The 13,940-nt window shown below is 37.5% G+C and overlaps 3 protein-coding genes across 7 annotated transcripts in view; 2 read left to right on the top strand and 1 right to left on the bottom strand.

Annotated features, from left to right (window-relative positions):
• Positions 1–13,940, bottom strand: part of LOC116318909 (exostosin-1c) — a 103,034-nt gene that overhangs the window by 85,623 nt on the left and 3,471 nt on the right. The gene's annotated exons all lie outside the window — the stretch shown is intronic.
• Positions 792–3,579, top strand: LOC116318911 (probable thiopurine S-methyltransferase). 2 transcript variants are annotated; one of them, XM_031738080.2, is made up of 9 exons: positions 792–943; positions 1,502–1,642; positions 1,902–1,994; positions 2,086–2,218; positions 2,494–2,546; positions 2,634–2,708; positions 2,849–2,934; positions 3,079–3,123; positions 3,311–3,579. In XM_031738080.2, exons 2-9 carry the CDS (start codon positions 1,545–1,547, stop codon positions 3,427–3,429), a joined length of 702 nt encoding a protein of 233 aa, XP_031593940.1. In that variant the 5' UTR covers positions 792–943; positions 1,502–1,544; the 3' UTR covers positions 3,430–3,579. The 2 variants fall into 2 exon arrangements, with proteins under 2 accessions (XP_031593940.1, XP_031593939.1); XM_031738079.2 differs by lacking the exon at positions 792–943 and adding an exon at positions 968–1,128.
• Positions 6,993–12,339, top strand: LOC116318912 (probable thiopurine S-methyltransferase). Of its 2 annotated transcripts, none has more exons than XM_031738083.2 (9): positions 6,993–7,144; positions 8,139–8,285; positions 9,344–9,436; positions 9,566–9,698; positions 10,939–10,991; positions 11,075–11,149; positions 11,332–11,417; positions 11,805–11,849; positions 12,019–12,339. In XM_031738083.2, the coding sequence occupies exons 2-9, from the start codon at positions 8,188–8,190 to the stop codon at positions 12,135–12,137; spliced, it is 702 nt and encodes a 233-aa protein (XP_031593943.1). In that variant the 5' UTR covers positions 6,993–7,144; positions 8,139–8,187; the 3' UTR covers positions 12,138–12,339. The 2 variants fall into 2 exon arrangements, with proteins under 2 accessions (XP_031593943.1, XP_031593944.1); XM_031738084.2 differs by having other exon boundaries at positions 7,117–7,233.

Here is a 13,940-nt window from a genome sequence, read left to right as displayed (position 1 = left end):
TTTTTTTTAATGAAGTAGAAACTAGGGAAAAAAGACCTATGCCAGAGCGCCTCAGTGTAAAACCGGGATTTCTTAAACACTTGCGCCGCTGTGCGTCCGGAAAACACCTTTCACTTCCGTCCTTCCGTCCTTCCTTATGAATTCTTATTGTCTTGCTGACAATATCGTATCACTGGAGCCGTACCAACCCAAGCGTGGAGAGAGGCAGGCTGGGCAAGCGAGACTAATCACTGTGCAACAGTCCAGAGGCTTTCTGAGGATTAGTGACAGCTGCCACAGTTTGAATCGTGATTGCAGCAAGCGTTTACAGAAAAGGGAAGGAAAGAGAGGGATCAATGATGGAAATAGTGCATTATTTATATCGCAAAGGAATACATGGGCAATTTAAAAAGCAAATTCTGGTATGCATATCGCAACTCAAGATAGAATTTATATAGCATTCTAACATAATGTTATTTAATTAAAAACGAGAATAATAAAAATTCAGAATTACGAGGTAAAATGTATATTCTCATATGAAAAAAGAGTGTAATGTTTACTGTAGTCTGAAAATAAAATCTAATATTTTACGAGACGAGCCTTTATGAAAAAACCCTGCGTACCCAGAGACATTGCATAAAAGGTACCATCAAATTAGCCAAGAGTTCTAATCACACATACAACATTCGCATTGTCTTCTTTTGTTGTATTCCTTTGCTTAATCTTGAGCAATGATTTAAGAACGAGATACTGTTACTCAGAATGCTGATTTGTCACATTTTTCTGACGTAACATGAATGCATCATCAGGCTCCTCCCAAACCAGAAATAAAACCCGCTTGATCTTTATTTTCAAAACCTCGTTTCATTCTCCCAGGCAAAGCATTCCTTCTCGCACTTTTTACACTGAGAGACAGCCTACCGAGAGTTCAACGAAACGCCTCGCCTTGCAGGCAAAACTCGGGGTAAGAATTCAGGCGAGCCTCGCTGCGTTTATTGATCGGAGCGCTTGCCCGGTCAGCTGTGCTGCTGAACAAATATTAGCAGTCTTCATTCAGGAGAGACACGCTTTGAGTTTACGGGAAAACATGTGCGGTTCTAATGTCTTTTTACGAGTACTGTGGTTGTTTTTATGCCGTGCTATTGCAAGGTAAGCGAGGATCTGACATTGTTATGAAACTATTACATAGTTATTAATTGCGCTTAAGAATGACGCTTTAACGACGCTGTTATTCAAACCATTTGTTTGGTTATAGTTAGTTTATAACGTGACAACAAGCTCGTGCAGATCCACGATTAATGCAGATGATTATCTACCAGAAGATTCAAATGACCCATCGGTTGGGTTTTGTAACCCTGTATGCAGGTGACAGCTCATGGACCACACGTGCTTACATTTTGCGGTTGCTGTAGGTGTCTTTATGTGCAAGACCATAATCCTGTGCGGATCATGCATTCTCTTCCTGCCTCCAGCCACATGAAGTGGGGTTTTTTAACAAACAATTCTTTTTCTCTTTGTCTAGCTGCTCTCCTTTAACCGCTGATCGGCAGGCAAACATAACCAGCATGCTGGGACAGCAGGCAGATCGGGTCATGGCCCTCGGTGAATGGGAGGAACGCTGGCAACAGAACAAAATCGGCTTCCATCAGCCTGAAGTGCACAAGTAATGACCCCACTTTTTTATGTAGTTCAGTGGAGTACGGGTGCAAAAGTAGCCCAAATGCATGTAAGACTTATGAAGATTACATCAACTATAAAGGTGCATCACCACCTAAAGCTGTGTCCTGTTAAAAGCTTTAGAAAGTGAGCTTAGATTATCTATTTTTAAGACAAGTACCATCAATACGGCTGATCCAGACATCACCTCAACATGAGATTGCAGCAGGAATGTGTATTTTGCTGTTAATACTGTTTTTTAACAGGATGCTGAAGAACAACATTGATAAAGTTCTCAATGGACGAACAGGAGTTCGCTTCTTCTTCCCTCTGTGTGGGAAAGCAGTAGATATGAAGTGGTATGAAAACATCTTACTAAATTAAATTAAGTTGATCAATATTAGTGTCAGTTGTCATCTTTGCTAACCCTTTTTTTTTCATGATTCTCAGGCTAGCAGACATGGGCCATTCAGTGGTTGGAGTGGAGATTTCTGAAAAGGCTATTCGTCAGTTTTTTGAGGAGAACAACATGACGTACACTGAGGAGCCTGTGCCTGCTATACCTGGAGCAAAGGTTTACAAGGTTGGTGAACTCCATGTGTGCAAACACGACCACTAAATGATCTAAGCCGAGGTAGTCAGTGTTAGTGCTTCTCAGCAATTCAGTGTCTTTACGCTGAATATAGTTTTTTATGGTGATGCCTGAGTTTATTATGTGCATGTGAGCAGCTCTTTCTTCTGAAAACCGTTTTGATCTCAGTGAGATTTTGGGCAGAATGGCTGCAAGCTACAAGAAAGATATATTGCTTACTTTAAAACAGACACAAGTTGTTCATCCGTGCTGTCTTTTGTTTTTAGAACTCAGAGAAAAACATCTCCCTGTATCAGTGTGACCTGTACAACTTCTCCAAGTGAGTAAACTACATATCGTTTTGTGCTTTTTAAAACAAAATAATTAAAATATTGTTATTACAATTACTTCCTTTCCAACTTCACAGTTCCATCGAGGGTCAGTTTGGAGCAATTTGGGACAGGGGCTCTCTCGTGGCCATCAACCCAGGAGACAGAGAAAAGTAAGATGAGATCATGACCTTCATTTTAAACCCTTAAAATGAAATTTATTTCAAAATAAATAAACTCTAAAACATTATGTTTTACACAGTTTGACACTGTATTACATGTATCCATGTTCCATGTCAATGCTATTATGCAGGTACGCTGCCCTTATTATTTCTCTGATGGCCAAAGACTGCAGATACCTCCTGGACACTTTATTGTACAATCCTGATTTATATCAAGGTATTCTATATATCGTTTCTATATTGTGTGTGTGTGTGAGAGAGAGAGAGAGAGAGAGAGAGAGAGAGAGAGAGAGAGAGAGAGAGAGAGAGAGAGAGAATAAACATTAAAAAAAACATATTTTTGAATCTGTTCATCTCTTAGGGCCTCCCTTTTTCGTGCCTGACGAGCAAGTACACAGTCTGTTTGGTGAGTTTTATGAAAAATAATTATAGCTTAGCATTTCTGCACACAATCATAAAGTCAGTGCCAACACATTAACCGAAATACAAGTGATAACTAATAGATTTGTGAAAATCTTGGGGTCTTAAAGGATAAGATTAATTAGAAACATTTTTAATTGTGTATTATTTTGTTTTACTTTCTTTAAATTCAGGGAGCAGCTGTGATATAGAGTTGCTGCAGTCAGAGGACGCCCTCACAGACAAACAAAGAAACTGGGGACTGGATAAATTTACTGAAAATGTGCACCTCATCACGCCAAAGAGCAACTAAAGACTCTGAGTTTGGAGAAAGAAGAAGAAAATCCTGGGAAGGAAAAATAAAGTCAAGTGCCTGAAATTTGAGGGAATTTATCATTCTCATTTTTATTGTTGTTGTTATGGATCAAATAACATGTTAATAAAACATGATCATAGAACAAGATGTCTGGTGTTTTTAATGAGTTTTATAGCCGTTTAATTGTTTTTATGACTTTTACACTAAAGAAAACCACATTGAATTCAGAAAATATGAATTCTATGAGAAACAATCCACTGATTTTAGAATATGTCGACATATATGTGTGATAAAGGCCAGCTCTCAGTAACAATATGTTCCAATATTCCAATATATTCCTAGAAATGCTAAAGAGGCCTTAAAGTTAAAACTGCAAACATAAAGACTGTGGGAGTCACCCCTGCAGCATAAACCTTTTATTCAGTGGTGGCTTTAAGCATCCAGCCTTAAGCATCTAAGTTCTCTAATGCATTTCAAACAAAACTCCATTGTGCATTATTAAAGATAGTATTAGAATTAGTAAGAAGAACAAGATAAGATTAATACGATTTTATAACCTCATATACTGGTCATATATTTGCACATACACCTGACAGATGCTATACACTCGAGTGTAAGCACAGAAATACAGCAGCACAAGCCTGCTTAGTGACAACCACCCTCATCCCTGCTTTCCTGCACTGGTTTATGATTGTTGGTGTTGTTAGTTATTGTGCTGCTTACTTGTAGTTAATGTGTATATGCATAAACACCCTCACTGGATACTTTATTAGTACACCTTGCACATTAGCCATGTTGCACCAACTTTTTGCAATCAGAAGTGCCTTAATTGTTCATAGCATAGATTCAATGAAGTGCTGGAAATGTTCCTGAAAGACTTTGGCCCATATTGACATGACAGCGTCACACATTTGCTGCACATTTGTCAGCCACTGTCATCTCACAGGATCTCACGGTCATGCAAAAAACAACTTGAGATGACTGGAGCTCTGTGGCATGCTGTGTTATCCACCTGAAAGCAGCCATGGGAAGATGGGTACATGGTCGTCATTATGGCTTTGACATGGTCATCAACAATACGCAGGTAAGTGTGGCATTTAAACACTGCTCAGTTGATGCTAAGAGGCCCAGAGTATCAGAAACGTTGTCATCCCAAACACTAGTACACCAACGCGAGCAGCATGGACCACTGATACAAGATTATTTTTCTACATTACTCAATAGCGAGCACAGATTATGGTGTCTCCATGCAACTTTTAACCTTCACTGTTCTAGCTGATTCTTCTGTGATTGCTTATCCTTCCGTTTCACTGGGTCAAGTTGTGCAACATCATGCATTTACTTTAACCTCTCCACCAATAACCCAAAGAAATGCCCACCTAAATTCCACTATTCCACTGCACCCCTCTCACAGTGGTGCATCCCATCTGTCGTTATTCATTCAAGTCAGTGATTTATACTTGGTATTTAAAAATCATGGCTTATGATTGACTAGGGGATGATTCTTTGGCAGATGACATTAGTACTGCACCCCAGAGATCTCCTGTATTCACTTACTTTCTAATATTTAAAATGTGCAAAATGTATTATTAACCAATTACATTTTTTCAATTTAATACATAATATGCAGTAACTGTCACAATGGTTATTAGACAAGTGTACAGGCCTCTGTTAAAATGTCAGGTTTTTATGATGTTAAACAACGAGGCCACAATAAATCATTTCAAAACTTTTCCCACCTATAATGGGACCTATAACCTGTACAATTCAACTGAAAACAGACAAATCTGTTAGGTGAAAAGTATTAGGAGCATACAAAGAGCTGGTTGCATAAGTGTGCACATCCTTAGACCAGAAATTTAATGATGCGCAGCATTTGGTCTTCTGGGGTACACACCTGCCATCAATGAAAAACCTTCTGATTAACTCTAAATAAAGCTGTACTACTAGGAATTTCCCGACATTTACTCAGTTGTCTGCTATAGCAAAAGCCGTGGTTCACTGAGAGCTTACACAGCATCAAAGAGAACTCATTGCTGAAAGGCATCAGTCAGAAGAAGGGTACAAAAATATTTTCACATCATTAGATATACAAGAAGATGGTGAATGCAGTCATCAAAAAGTCAAGAAAATATGGGACTGCAGTGACATCACAATGAACTGGACATCCCCCAAAACTGATGAAAAGACAAGATGAACACAGCAAGGCTGCCAACAGACCTACAGCAACAGTAAAGGAGCTGCAGGAATTTCTGTAGTGATACTACACGTGGCAAGAATCTCCTATATTCTTTCAAATCTCCACATCAGGACTTGCAAGATGGAAAGGCTTTTCTGACAAAGAAAAACAAAACAAAAAAACAATAAAATACAGTTTCCCAAAGCATGTAGTAGAAAATGAGTTATGGTCTGATGAAACTGAGGTTGAACTTTCTGGATATGATTCCAAACAGCAGATTTGACATAAAAATAACACTTTACATCACCAAATACCCCCCACCATACCCACGGTGAAGCATGGTGGTTTTCAGTATCATGCTTAGGGGTTGCTTTTCTTTAGCTGGAAGTGAGGCTTTAGTCAAGGTAAAGTGAGTAATGAACAGTTCCAAATCCCAGTTCCTTTTGACCCCAAAGGTGCCTGCTACAGGTTTGAAGCTGAAGAGGAATTTCACAACATGAACTCCAAGCATGCATCCAAATCAACAAAGGAATGGCTTCACTGGAAGGAAATTAAACCTTTGCAATTTCCCAGGCAGAGCCCAGACCTCACAATCTGACAGAATTGGAATGCATTCGCAAGGAAGAGCGGGCAAATATTGCATAGTCACAATATGCCAGGCTGATAGACTTCTACCGAAGAAGTCTGAATGCTCTGAATTTGTTTAAGGGTGTACAACCCTTTTTTGTTTTGAAATAATTTATTTTGTCCTCATTGCTTAACATTACAAAACCCTGGCATTTCAACAGTGGTGTCTACACTTTTTATGTCCACAGTACATATGTATCTATGTATATCTTATGTATCAATGTCAGACTTCAGCACTGATTCAGTGAAATAAGACTGCAATCCTGTTGATCTTTAGTTGTGTTTTCAAATTGTTTCAGTACTAACCAAGGGTCCAAAAGTGATTAAACCTGTGTTCAAGGGTTATTCAGTGATATTTAGATTGACAATACAGACATCATTTTAACATAGTTTCAGCTAATGTTCTGCCACCTGGGTTGTTTTTAACCATGTTGGTGCAATATAAAATGATCTAAAATCTAATTTTGTGAAACTTTTACATTTTGTTATAATAGTAGCAAGCAAGCAAGCAAATTTCCATGATGTCAAATGTAGCTGTTCAAATTAAAGTTTTTTTTTTTCTTCTTTTAACCTACTTTAAAAATTATATTCGAGACATTGGCTTTTTATTTAAATTTATTCGGTCAACCTGTGCAGTGATTTTAAAACTTGGGGGTGTTACATGTTACATACAAGCATTTGAATGGCTCTATTTACATAGAATACTTAGATCTCCCATTTTTCTTATGTACCTTGAATGCAACGCCAGGCTCCTCCCATACCAGAAGTAAAACTTGTTTACTTTAGGGTACTTTTTAAAAATACAATCTCAAGCAAACCATTCGTCTTCTTATTTTACTCTGAGAAACCCTGCTGGTTGTTAAACAAAAGTTCCCTTATAGCGAAAACTCAGGGTTAAGAGTTCAGGTGAGCCACGCTGCGTTTACTGATAGAACAGGGTGTAGGGTCTACCGGTGCTTTGCTAAATACATATTAGCAGTGTTCATTCAGGAAAGGTACGCTTTTGGTTTACAGTAAGGTGGATTATTTTTTTTAAATGAAAGTCTTATGCTTGATAATATTTTAACGATGTAAATCAAAATCACTGATTAAAGCAGTAAAACTGAGTTGTTACTTACTGAGTAACAAAAAAAAAAAAAAAAAAAAAAGTATAATACTTTTTGGAAACTTTATAGTTTGTTTTATAGCGTGACAGCAAACTGGAGCAGTTATGATAAAACCATGAGAGCTAGAAGGTCCCGAAAAATGATTTCCTATGTTTATATGTCTGATATTTTTGCTTATGATGGTAAAAACCGGTTGTCAACAATGTGTATATATAAGAAAGGGTTACATAAACACAATACATCACTCTTTTTTCCAAGTATCATCATGACTCAGCATTTTTGTGCCGACTCATTACAATCAGTCAAAGCCTTTTGAGAGAATCATCTTATATTTGCCCTCTTGGTCAGATGTCTCTTGAAAAATACATTTTTACCATCAGTAGCATTTTTTTTTTGATAAATAAAAAGTTCATTTTACCAAAAACTGCCTTGCTATTACACATTCATCGTTCATGAGACACATGTTTGATAGATTAAAGACTAAGAACTCATTTACAGTTTTAATAGTGCAATCATTTATTTATTAATTTGTTTACTTTTTGGCAGATGACCACATTTTGGCACTACATACAGCTTTATGGCTAACTGTGACTGCTCTGACTGTAGCGGATTACTTACCAGTAGGATCAAATACTCTTTGGTCGGGCATGCAGGGTAATTAACCTTGCATGCAGGGTAAATACTCTCTAAAGGCACATGTGTATATGTAGTAATCCTGTGCGGATCATCCATTCTCATCCCGTCTCCAGCTACATGAATGCTTTTCACAAACAATTCTTTTTCTCTTTGTCTAGGTGCTCTTCTTTATTCACTTGTGGTCGGGCTAAGGCAAACAGAACCAGCATGTTTGGCCAGCAGGCAGATCGGGTCATGGCCCTCGGTGAATGGGAAGAATACTGGCAACGGAACGAAATTGGCTTCCATCAGCCCCAAGTGCATAAGTAAAGACCCCACTTTTATCTACCTCAGTGGCGTAAGAAAGAAAAAACTGTGTCCCGAAATACTTTCAGAAAACTAGTCCAGACAAGGTACTAACGAATTATCAGCAAGACTAAATTAGTCCAAAGGTGTGTATCATAAAGCAAGGTTAAGGGCGTGTTAAGCTTAAAGTTTTACCTGGCTAAATCACCGTAGTAACTTATACATACAATACATAACTGTTTGGTAGTTGCAGTTTAAAATAATGTGGAAGAGCCTTATTTTTACTGATTCTCTTATTTACAACATGTTTTAAGTGTAATCTAGATTCTCTGCTGGGGGAATATATTTTATATGTCCAAGTGTTAAGCTGGAACTTCCTGAAACGCAAACTGTGTGTTGCATTGTGGGATTATTTAATCGTTAAAATTATTTTTACTTTGATGTGCTGACAAGCTTTTTACATTTCTGTAATTAGGCCAATGGACAGTAACCTATAATGGTTCAGTTTCAAACACTGAATTTGCAGCCATCACATGAGAAATAAATCGCAGCACAGAAGCACACTCAGCAATACAATAATTAACTTAAGTATTAAAATGTTTACTTAATTGCTCTGTGCTCTCCCAAGATTAACAATTTTCTCCTCCAATAATCTCTTATGTGTAACAGTGTTGCAATTTATATTTCTTTATGTTCTTTAAAGATTTTAATCAACATTTGATCATTGACTGATAACGTCTCAGGTCTAGGAAGCCGTGAAATGCCCCTTTTTATATTAGTGCACTCCTGAAGCAGAAAGCTGGCTTAACAGATGGCCATGATAACCATTTCCAAGATATCCGTTACCTTCAGATGAGGTTCCAGGTTTTGTCGAACCAGCTAAGACAAAGAAACCCTGGCTCTGGTGAACTTTGTTCCTAGAATACCCCTCAGACATCACCACCTTAATAAGAGACAGCCCTTGTTAAAGTTAGTGCTTTCATAAAGTTAAGAACTTTAAAAGATGTAGATATACTTGGTCAAATACAGAGGAATGTGTGTTTTGCTGTTATTAGATGGGGTGTTTTGTTTTCCACAGGATACTGAAGAACAATATCGACAAAGTTCTCAATGGACGAAAAGGAGTTCGCTTCTTCTTCCCTCTGTGTGGGAAAGCAGTAGATATGAAGTGGTATGAAAAAAATCTTACCAAATCAAATTAAATCTGTCACTTTTAGTGTCACGTATCATCTTTGCTAAACAGAAACAGTGCTGATAAACATAGTAACATTCTCAAATTCTCTTTTTTCGTGATTCTCAGGCTAGCAGACATGGGCCATTCAGTGGTTGGAGTGGAGATTTCTGAAAAGGCTATTCGTCAGTTTTTTGAGGAGAACAACATGACGTACACTGAGGAGCCTGTGCCTGCTATACCCGGAGCAAAGGTTTACAAGGTTGGTGAACTTCATGTGTGCAAACACGACCACTAAATGATGTAAAGCCAAGGTAGTCAGTGTTATTGCTTCTCAGCAAATGTATTTACATACTGTAATTATACCACTGCATGCTAGTTTTTTATGGCACTGCCTGAGTCTACCTTAGATATAAGCTGCTTGCATAGGAAATGATGTGCAAGCAGCATGCAATCAGGAGTGAAGTGGTTTTCAATCTGCTAAGTAATTGAAAAATTTGATATGCCTTCACATACAGCCAAGTTTCTTAGATAGTTAACATCCTTATTTAAAGAAATAAATAACATTCATCACACCAGATCATTATAACCGCCTAATATTTTTATACCAGCTGTGACTTTGCTCCTTCCTGCTAAAATGAGCTGCAACACAGCTTGAGGTTTGAAACACTCATTAGACTGAAGTTTCAAAGCTTTATTTAGTTACTCATAACTCTAACGATATTTTTGATTGTTGAAGTGAGGAAGGCTTTGGTGATGGTTGGTTGTTTTTTAGTCAATTAATGATATTGAGTGCATGTGAGCAGCTCTCACATGCACACTCTCACTTGCTTAAACCAGCGGTCCCCAACCCCCGGGCCTCGGACCGGTACCGGTCCGTGAGTCGTTTGGTACCGGGCCGCGAGAGTTGAGGCTCAGGTGTGAAATGTATGGTTTTCAGGGTTTTTATCGGTTTTCAGCGTTATTTTGTTATCGTTTTTATCGTTAACTCGGTTTTCCTGGGTCTTTTCACGTGTGTTATGAATAAATCTTCTTTTTTTCAGTACCGGCACTAGTTTTATTTTGTTGTATTTATCCGCGACACCTTATTGCCGGTCCGTGAAAATATTGTCTGGCATAAACCGGTCCGTGGTGCAAAAAAGGCTGGGGACCGCTGGCTTAAACCATTTTGATCTCAGTGAGGCTTTGTGAATATTTATAAACACAACTCAGTGATTACTAAATCATATGTGCTTCACTGTTCTACTAATAAACAGAGCTGTATGACTAATGTTACTCTGCCCATTTAAAACCTTCAAATGGCAACTTATGGCTGATGTTGTTCTGAAGGAACCACATAATAAACGGTTCACGTTCTTTATGAATAATAAAGTTAATTGATTGAAAAGTTTTGAAGTCAGACTAAATAAAAAAAAAAAAAAAATGTAAAAACAAACAACCAACCAAAAAAAATGAAACCAGATGTGGCCACAGTTGTTCATCCATGCTCTTTTTCTTTTTAGAACTCTGAGAAAAACATTTCCCTGTATCAGTGTGACCTGTACGCCTTCTCCAGGTGAGCAAACCACACACATGGTTTTATGCTTTTTGAAATTTCAAATAAATTCTTTTAAAATTACTTCCTTTCCAACTTCACAGTTCCATTGATGGCCATTTTGGAGCAATTTGGGACAGGGGCTCTCTCGTGGCTATCAACCCAGCAGACAGAGAGAAGTAAGATGAGATTAAGGCCTCATTTTAAACTCTGGTAATGACATTTATTTCAAAATAAAAGAACTTCAATTTCTAAAATGTAAATATTATGAATGGGTAGGAGCATCACATTGTTTGATAATGTGTTATATAATGTATCCATACATGGATATTCCATGCCATGTTATTCTTTTATTTTGCAGGTATGCAGCTCTCATTATTTCTCTGATGGCCAAAGACTGCAGATACCTCCTGGAGACTCTTTTGTACAATCCTGATTTATATGAAGGTACATTATAACCTTATGTCTGCACCTTAAAGAAAGGTACAGACTGTGATGCCGATGTTCCCAACAATCAGAAAAGGAAGACAAGCTTAGTGATACAGTTTGAGGTCAGCTGGAGCAATTTGGTTCAATTTTGCTTTTTGAAAAAAGGCAGGAATAAAGGAGCAGGCTTGGAGAAAACTGAGTGAATATTGAAGGACCTGCTGGCAGGTTATGGAAATGTGTTACTGTAGCTTGATTCCAACTATCTGCAGTCTTCCCATTGGCTGCAAATGTGTGTTTGTGTTTAAACAAGTATTGTGAGGTGAAACCTTATGCTTTGCTTTGCATTTGGTGTGAACGTTCCATTAGGGAGGTTTAAAGTTATTGGTGAATCTGTTCATCTCTTAGGTCCTCCTTTTTTTGTACCTGATGAGCAGCTACACAGTCTGTTTGGTGAGTACTATGAAAAATAATTATGGCTGAGCATTTATGCACACAATCATAAAACCACTGCCTAGAAATTAACCAAAATACAAGATAGATACGTGCAGAATTTGTTAAATTTGTGGGTCTTTTTTCCAGAAATTTCCTGATTTTTTTTTAATTTTTTTTTAAATTTCAGGAAGCAGCTGTGACATAGAGTTGCTGCAGTCAGTGGATGCCATGACAGACCTACAGCGACAGTGGGGGCTGGATAAATTTACTCAAAATGCGCACCTCATCACTCCGAAGAGCAGCTAAAGACTAGGATCCCAGTTTAAAGAGCTTAAGAAAGCCGATCCTGGTGAAGGAAATCCTAGCGAGAAAAGTAAAGTGCTAAATGAGTTATTTTCAGTTCCTGAAAGTCTTTAAAAATAATACCTTTAAAATGGAACAAAATGTTTATAATACCTCAGTTATTATACACTTTAAATAGGTTAATAAATAACTTATAAAACATTTACAAAATGTGTGAGGGTTTTTTACGAGTTTGATAGCAGTTTTTGTTGTATTTTTTTATTAGTTGTATTCTTTTAGGATATACTAAAAATAAAACCATATATAGAATTTAGGGGCCTTTAATGTCATGACAACCAATCAAGTGGTTTTAGAATACAGTGATACAGATCTGGTGTATTGCCACAAGTCAAAAGCTTAAATCCCAAGAGTCCTGTTGAGTTTATAAGTAGTGCTAATTACGACCAGTCACATCTACAGCATGTGACGCTTTCGAATTTAATTGTGAGCCAATGGCCAGTTTTCAGGAGTCAACAATATAAATGATACTGGACTCTTTCCTGGCTCTGTCCATGTGCATTAATCTAATAACATGGTGCAACTGTGATTCATCCATTTTAATATAACTGATTTGAAAAGAAAAGGTGAGTGAAGAAGAAACTCTCAGTGCATTGTGAGAGGTCCCCAGCAGCTTAAGTCTATTGCAGTGAAACCAACGCATCATTGGTACACTATAACATAAAGAAGGATGTGAAGTGGGACTAATAAAGGGTACTTACATTGTGAAACTTTTCCATATTTTTTGGTGAATAAATTGCTTCTAGCCATGATATCAATATATTTCCAAGTTTATTTACATCACTAAAAAAGAAAAATCTGATTATTTACCTTAAAAAGCTTCTCATTTTATGCAAGTCATTTGGCAAGTTTCAGACGTCACAGTTTGCCATCTCGCGTGACAAAAGAGAAATTCTTTGTCTAAAGAAGTTGGACCAGTTATTAAAGGCATGTGAGCTAGAAGCTTTGACTATCTTTTCTTGCAGTGGATTTGCACAATAGAAGATGCAGATTACTGCATCTCCAGTAATCTAACCTAATCTGCTCTGACTAACTACTGATTCTTTTGTGATCACTCACCCTTAGATAACTGCAGCTAGGTCTGGTTTTGTAACATCATGTGTTGTCAGCCCTGTCTCCAGATATGAATGTTAAAGTTTCTCGCTAAAGTTCTCATTATATCATTGGTCTTAGTTCAAACTGCCTTTTGTATGCAAAGAGGAGTCATAGGAATGACTGTAGCCATGTCGGTATGCTTTGCCCCACCTGGAGCCTCGTTTATCAGACGGACTACCGATGAATTTTGATAGCATACACGAGATGTAGACAACTTTGCATGAACTTTTCTAACAAAGTGATAGGAATTATCAGCTAAAGATATGAGAAAATGCTTGCCAGGCATGTCATATCATAAAGAAATAACCACTAGTAATAACCGCTGCTGTTCGTGCTTTGCTGAAAGGCATTAAACACTTTCTCAGACCTAAAATGACCTTTTTATTCATATACAAAAAATGTTTTTTGGGTTTTTACCCTCTCTCAGTACAATGGTATTTCTCAGTAAACCCTTGTTTAACCTGATACTATAATATATGAGGTGAAATAGCAAAACACAGAATATGCATAAGCAAAATTTACTTAATGCTAAATTCTGTAAATCAAGCATAAACACAACATTAGGAATGATTTTAATCTTAAATTCAAGTAGCTGTGATACATACATCAGTGGATGACCCAGCAAAAAGCAAGACTGGGGTTGGACTTCTTGGA

Source organism: Oreochromis aureus, linkage group 22 (assembly GCF_013358895.1).
Source record: "Oreochromis aureus strain Israel breed Guangdong linkage group 22, ZZ_aureus, whole genome shotgun sequence".
NCBI lineage: Eukaryota > Metazoa > Chordata > Actinopteri > Cichliformes > Cichlidae > Oreochromis > Oreochromis aureus.
Note: the sequence above shows the minus strand (reverse complement) of the source record. Positions and strands in the feature narration are given on the sequence as shown.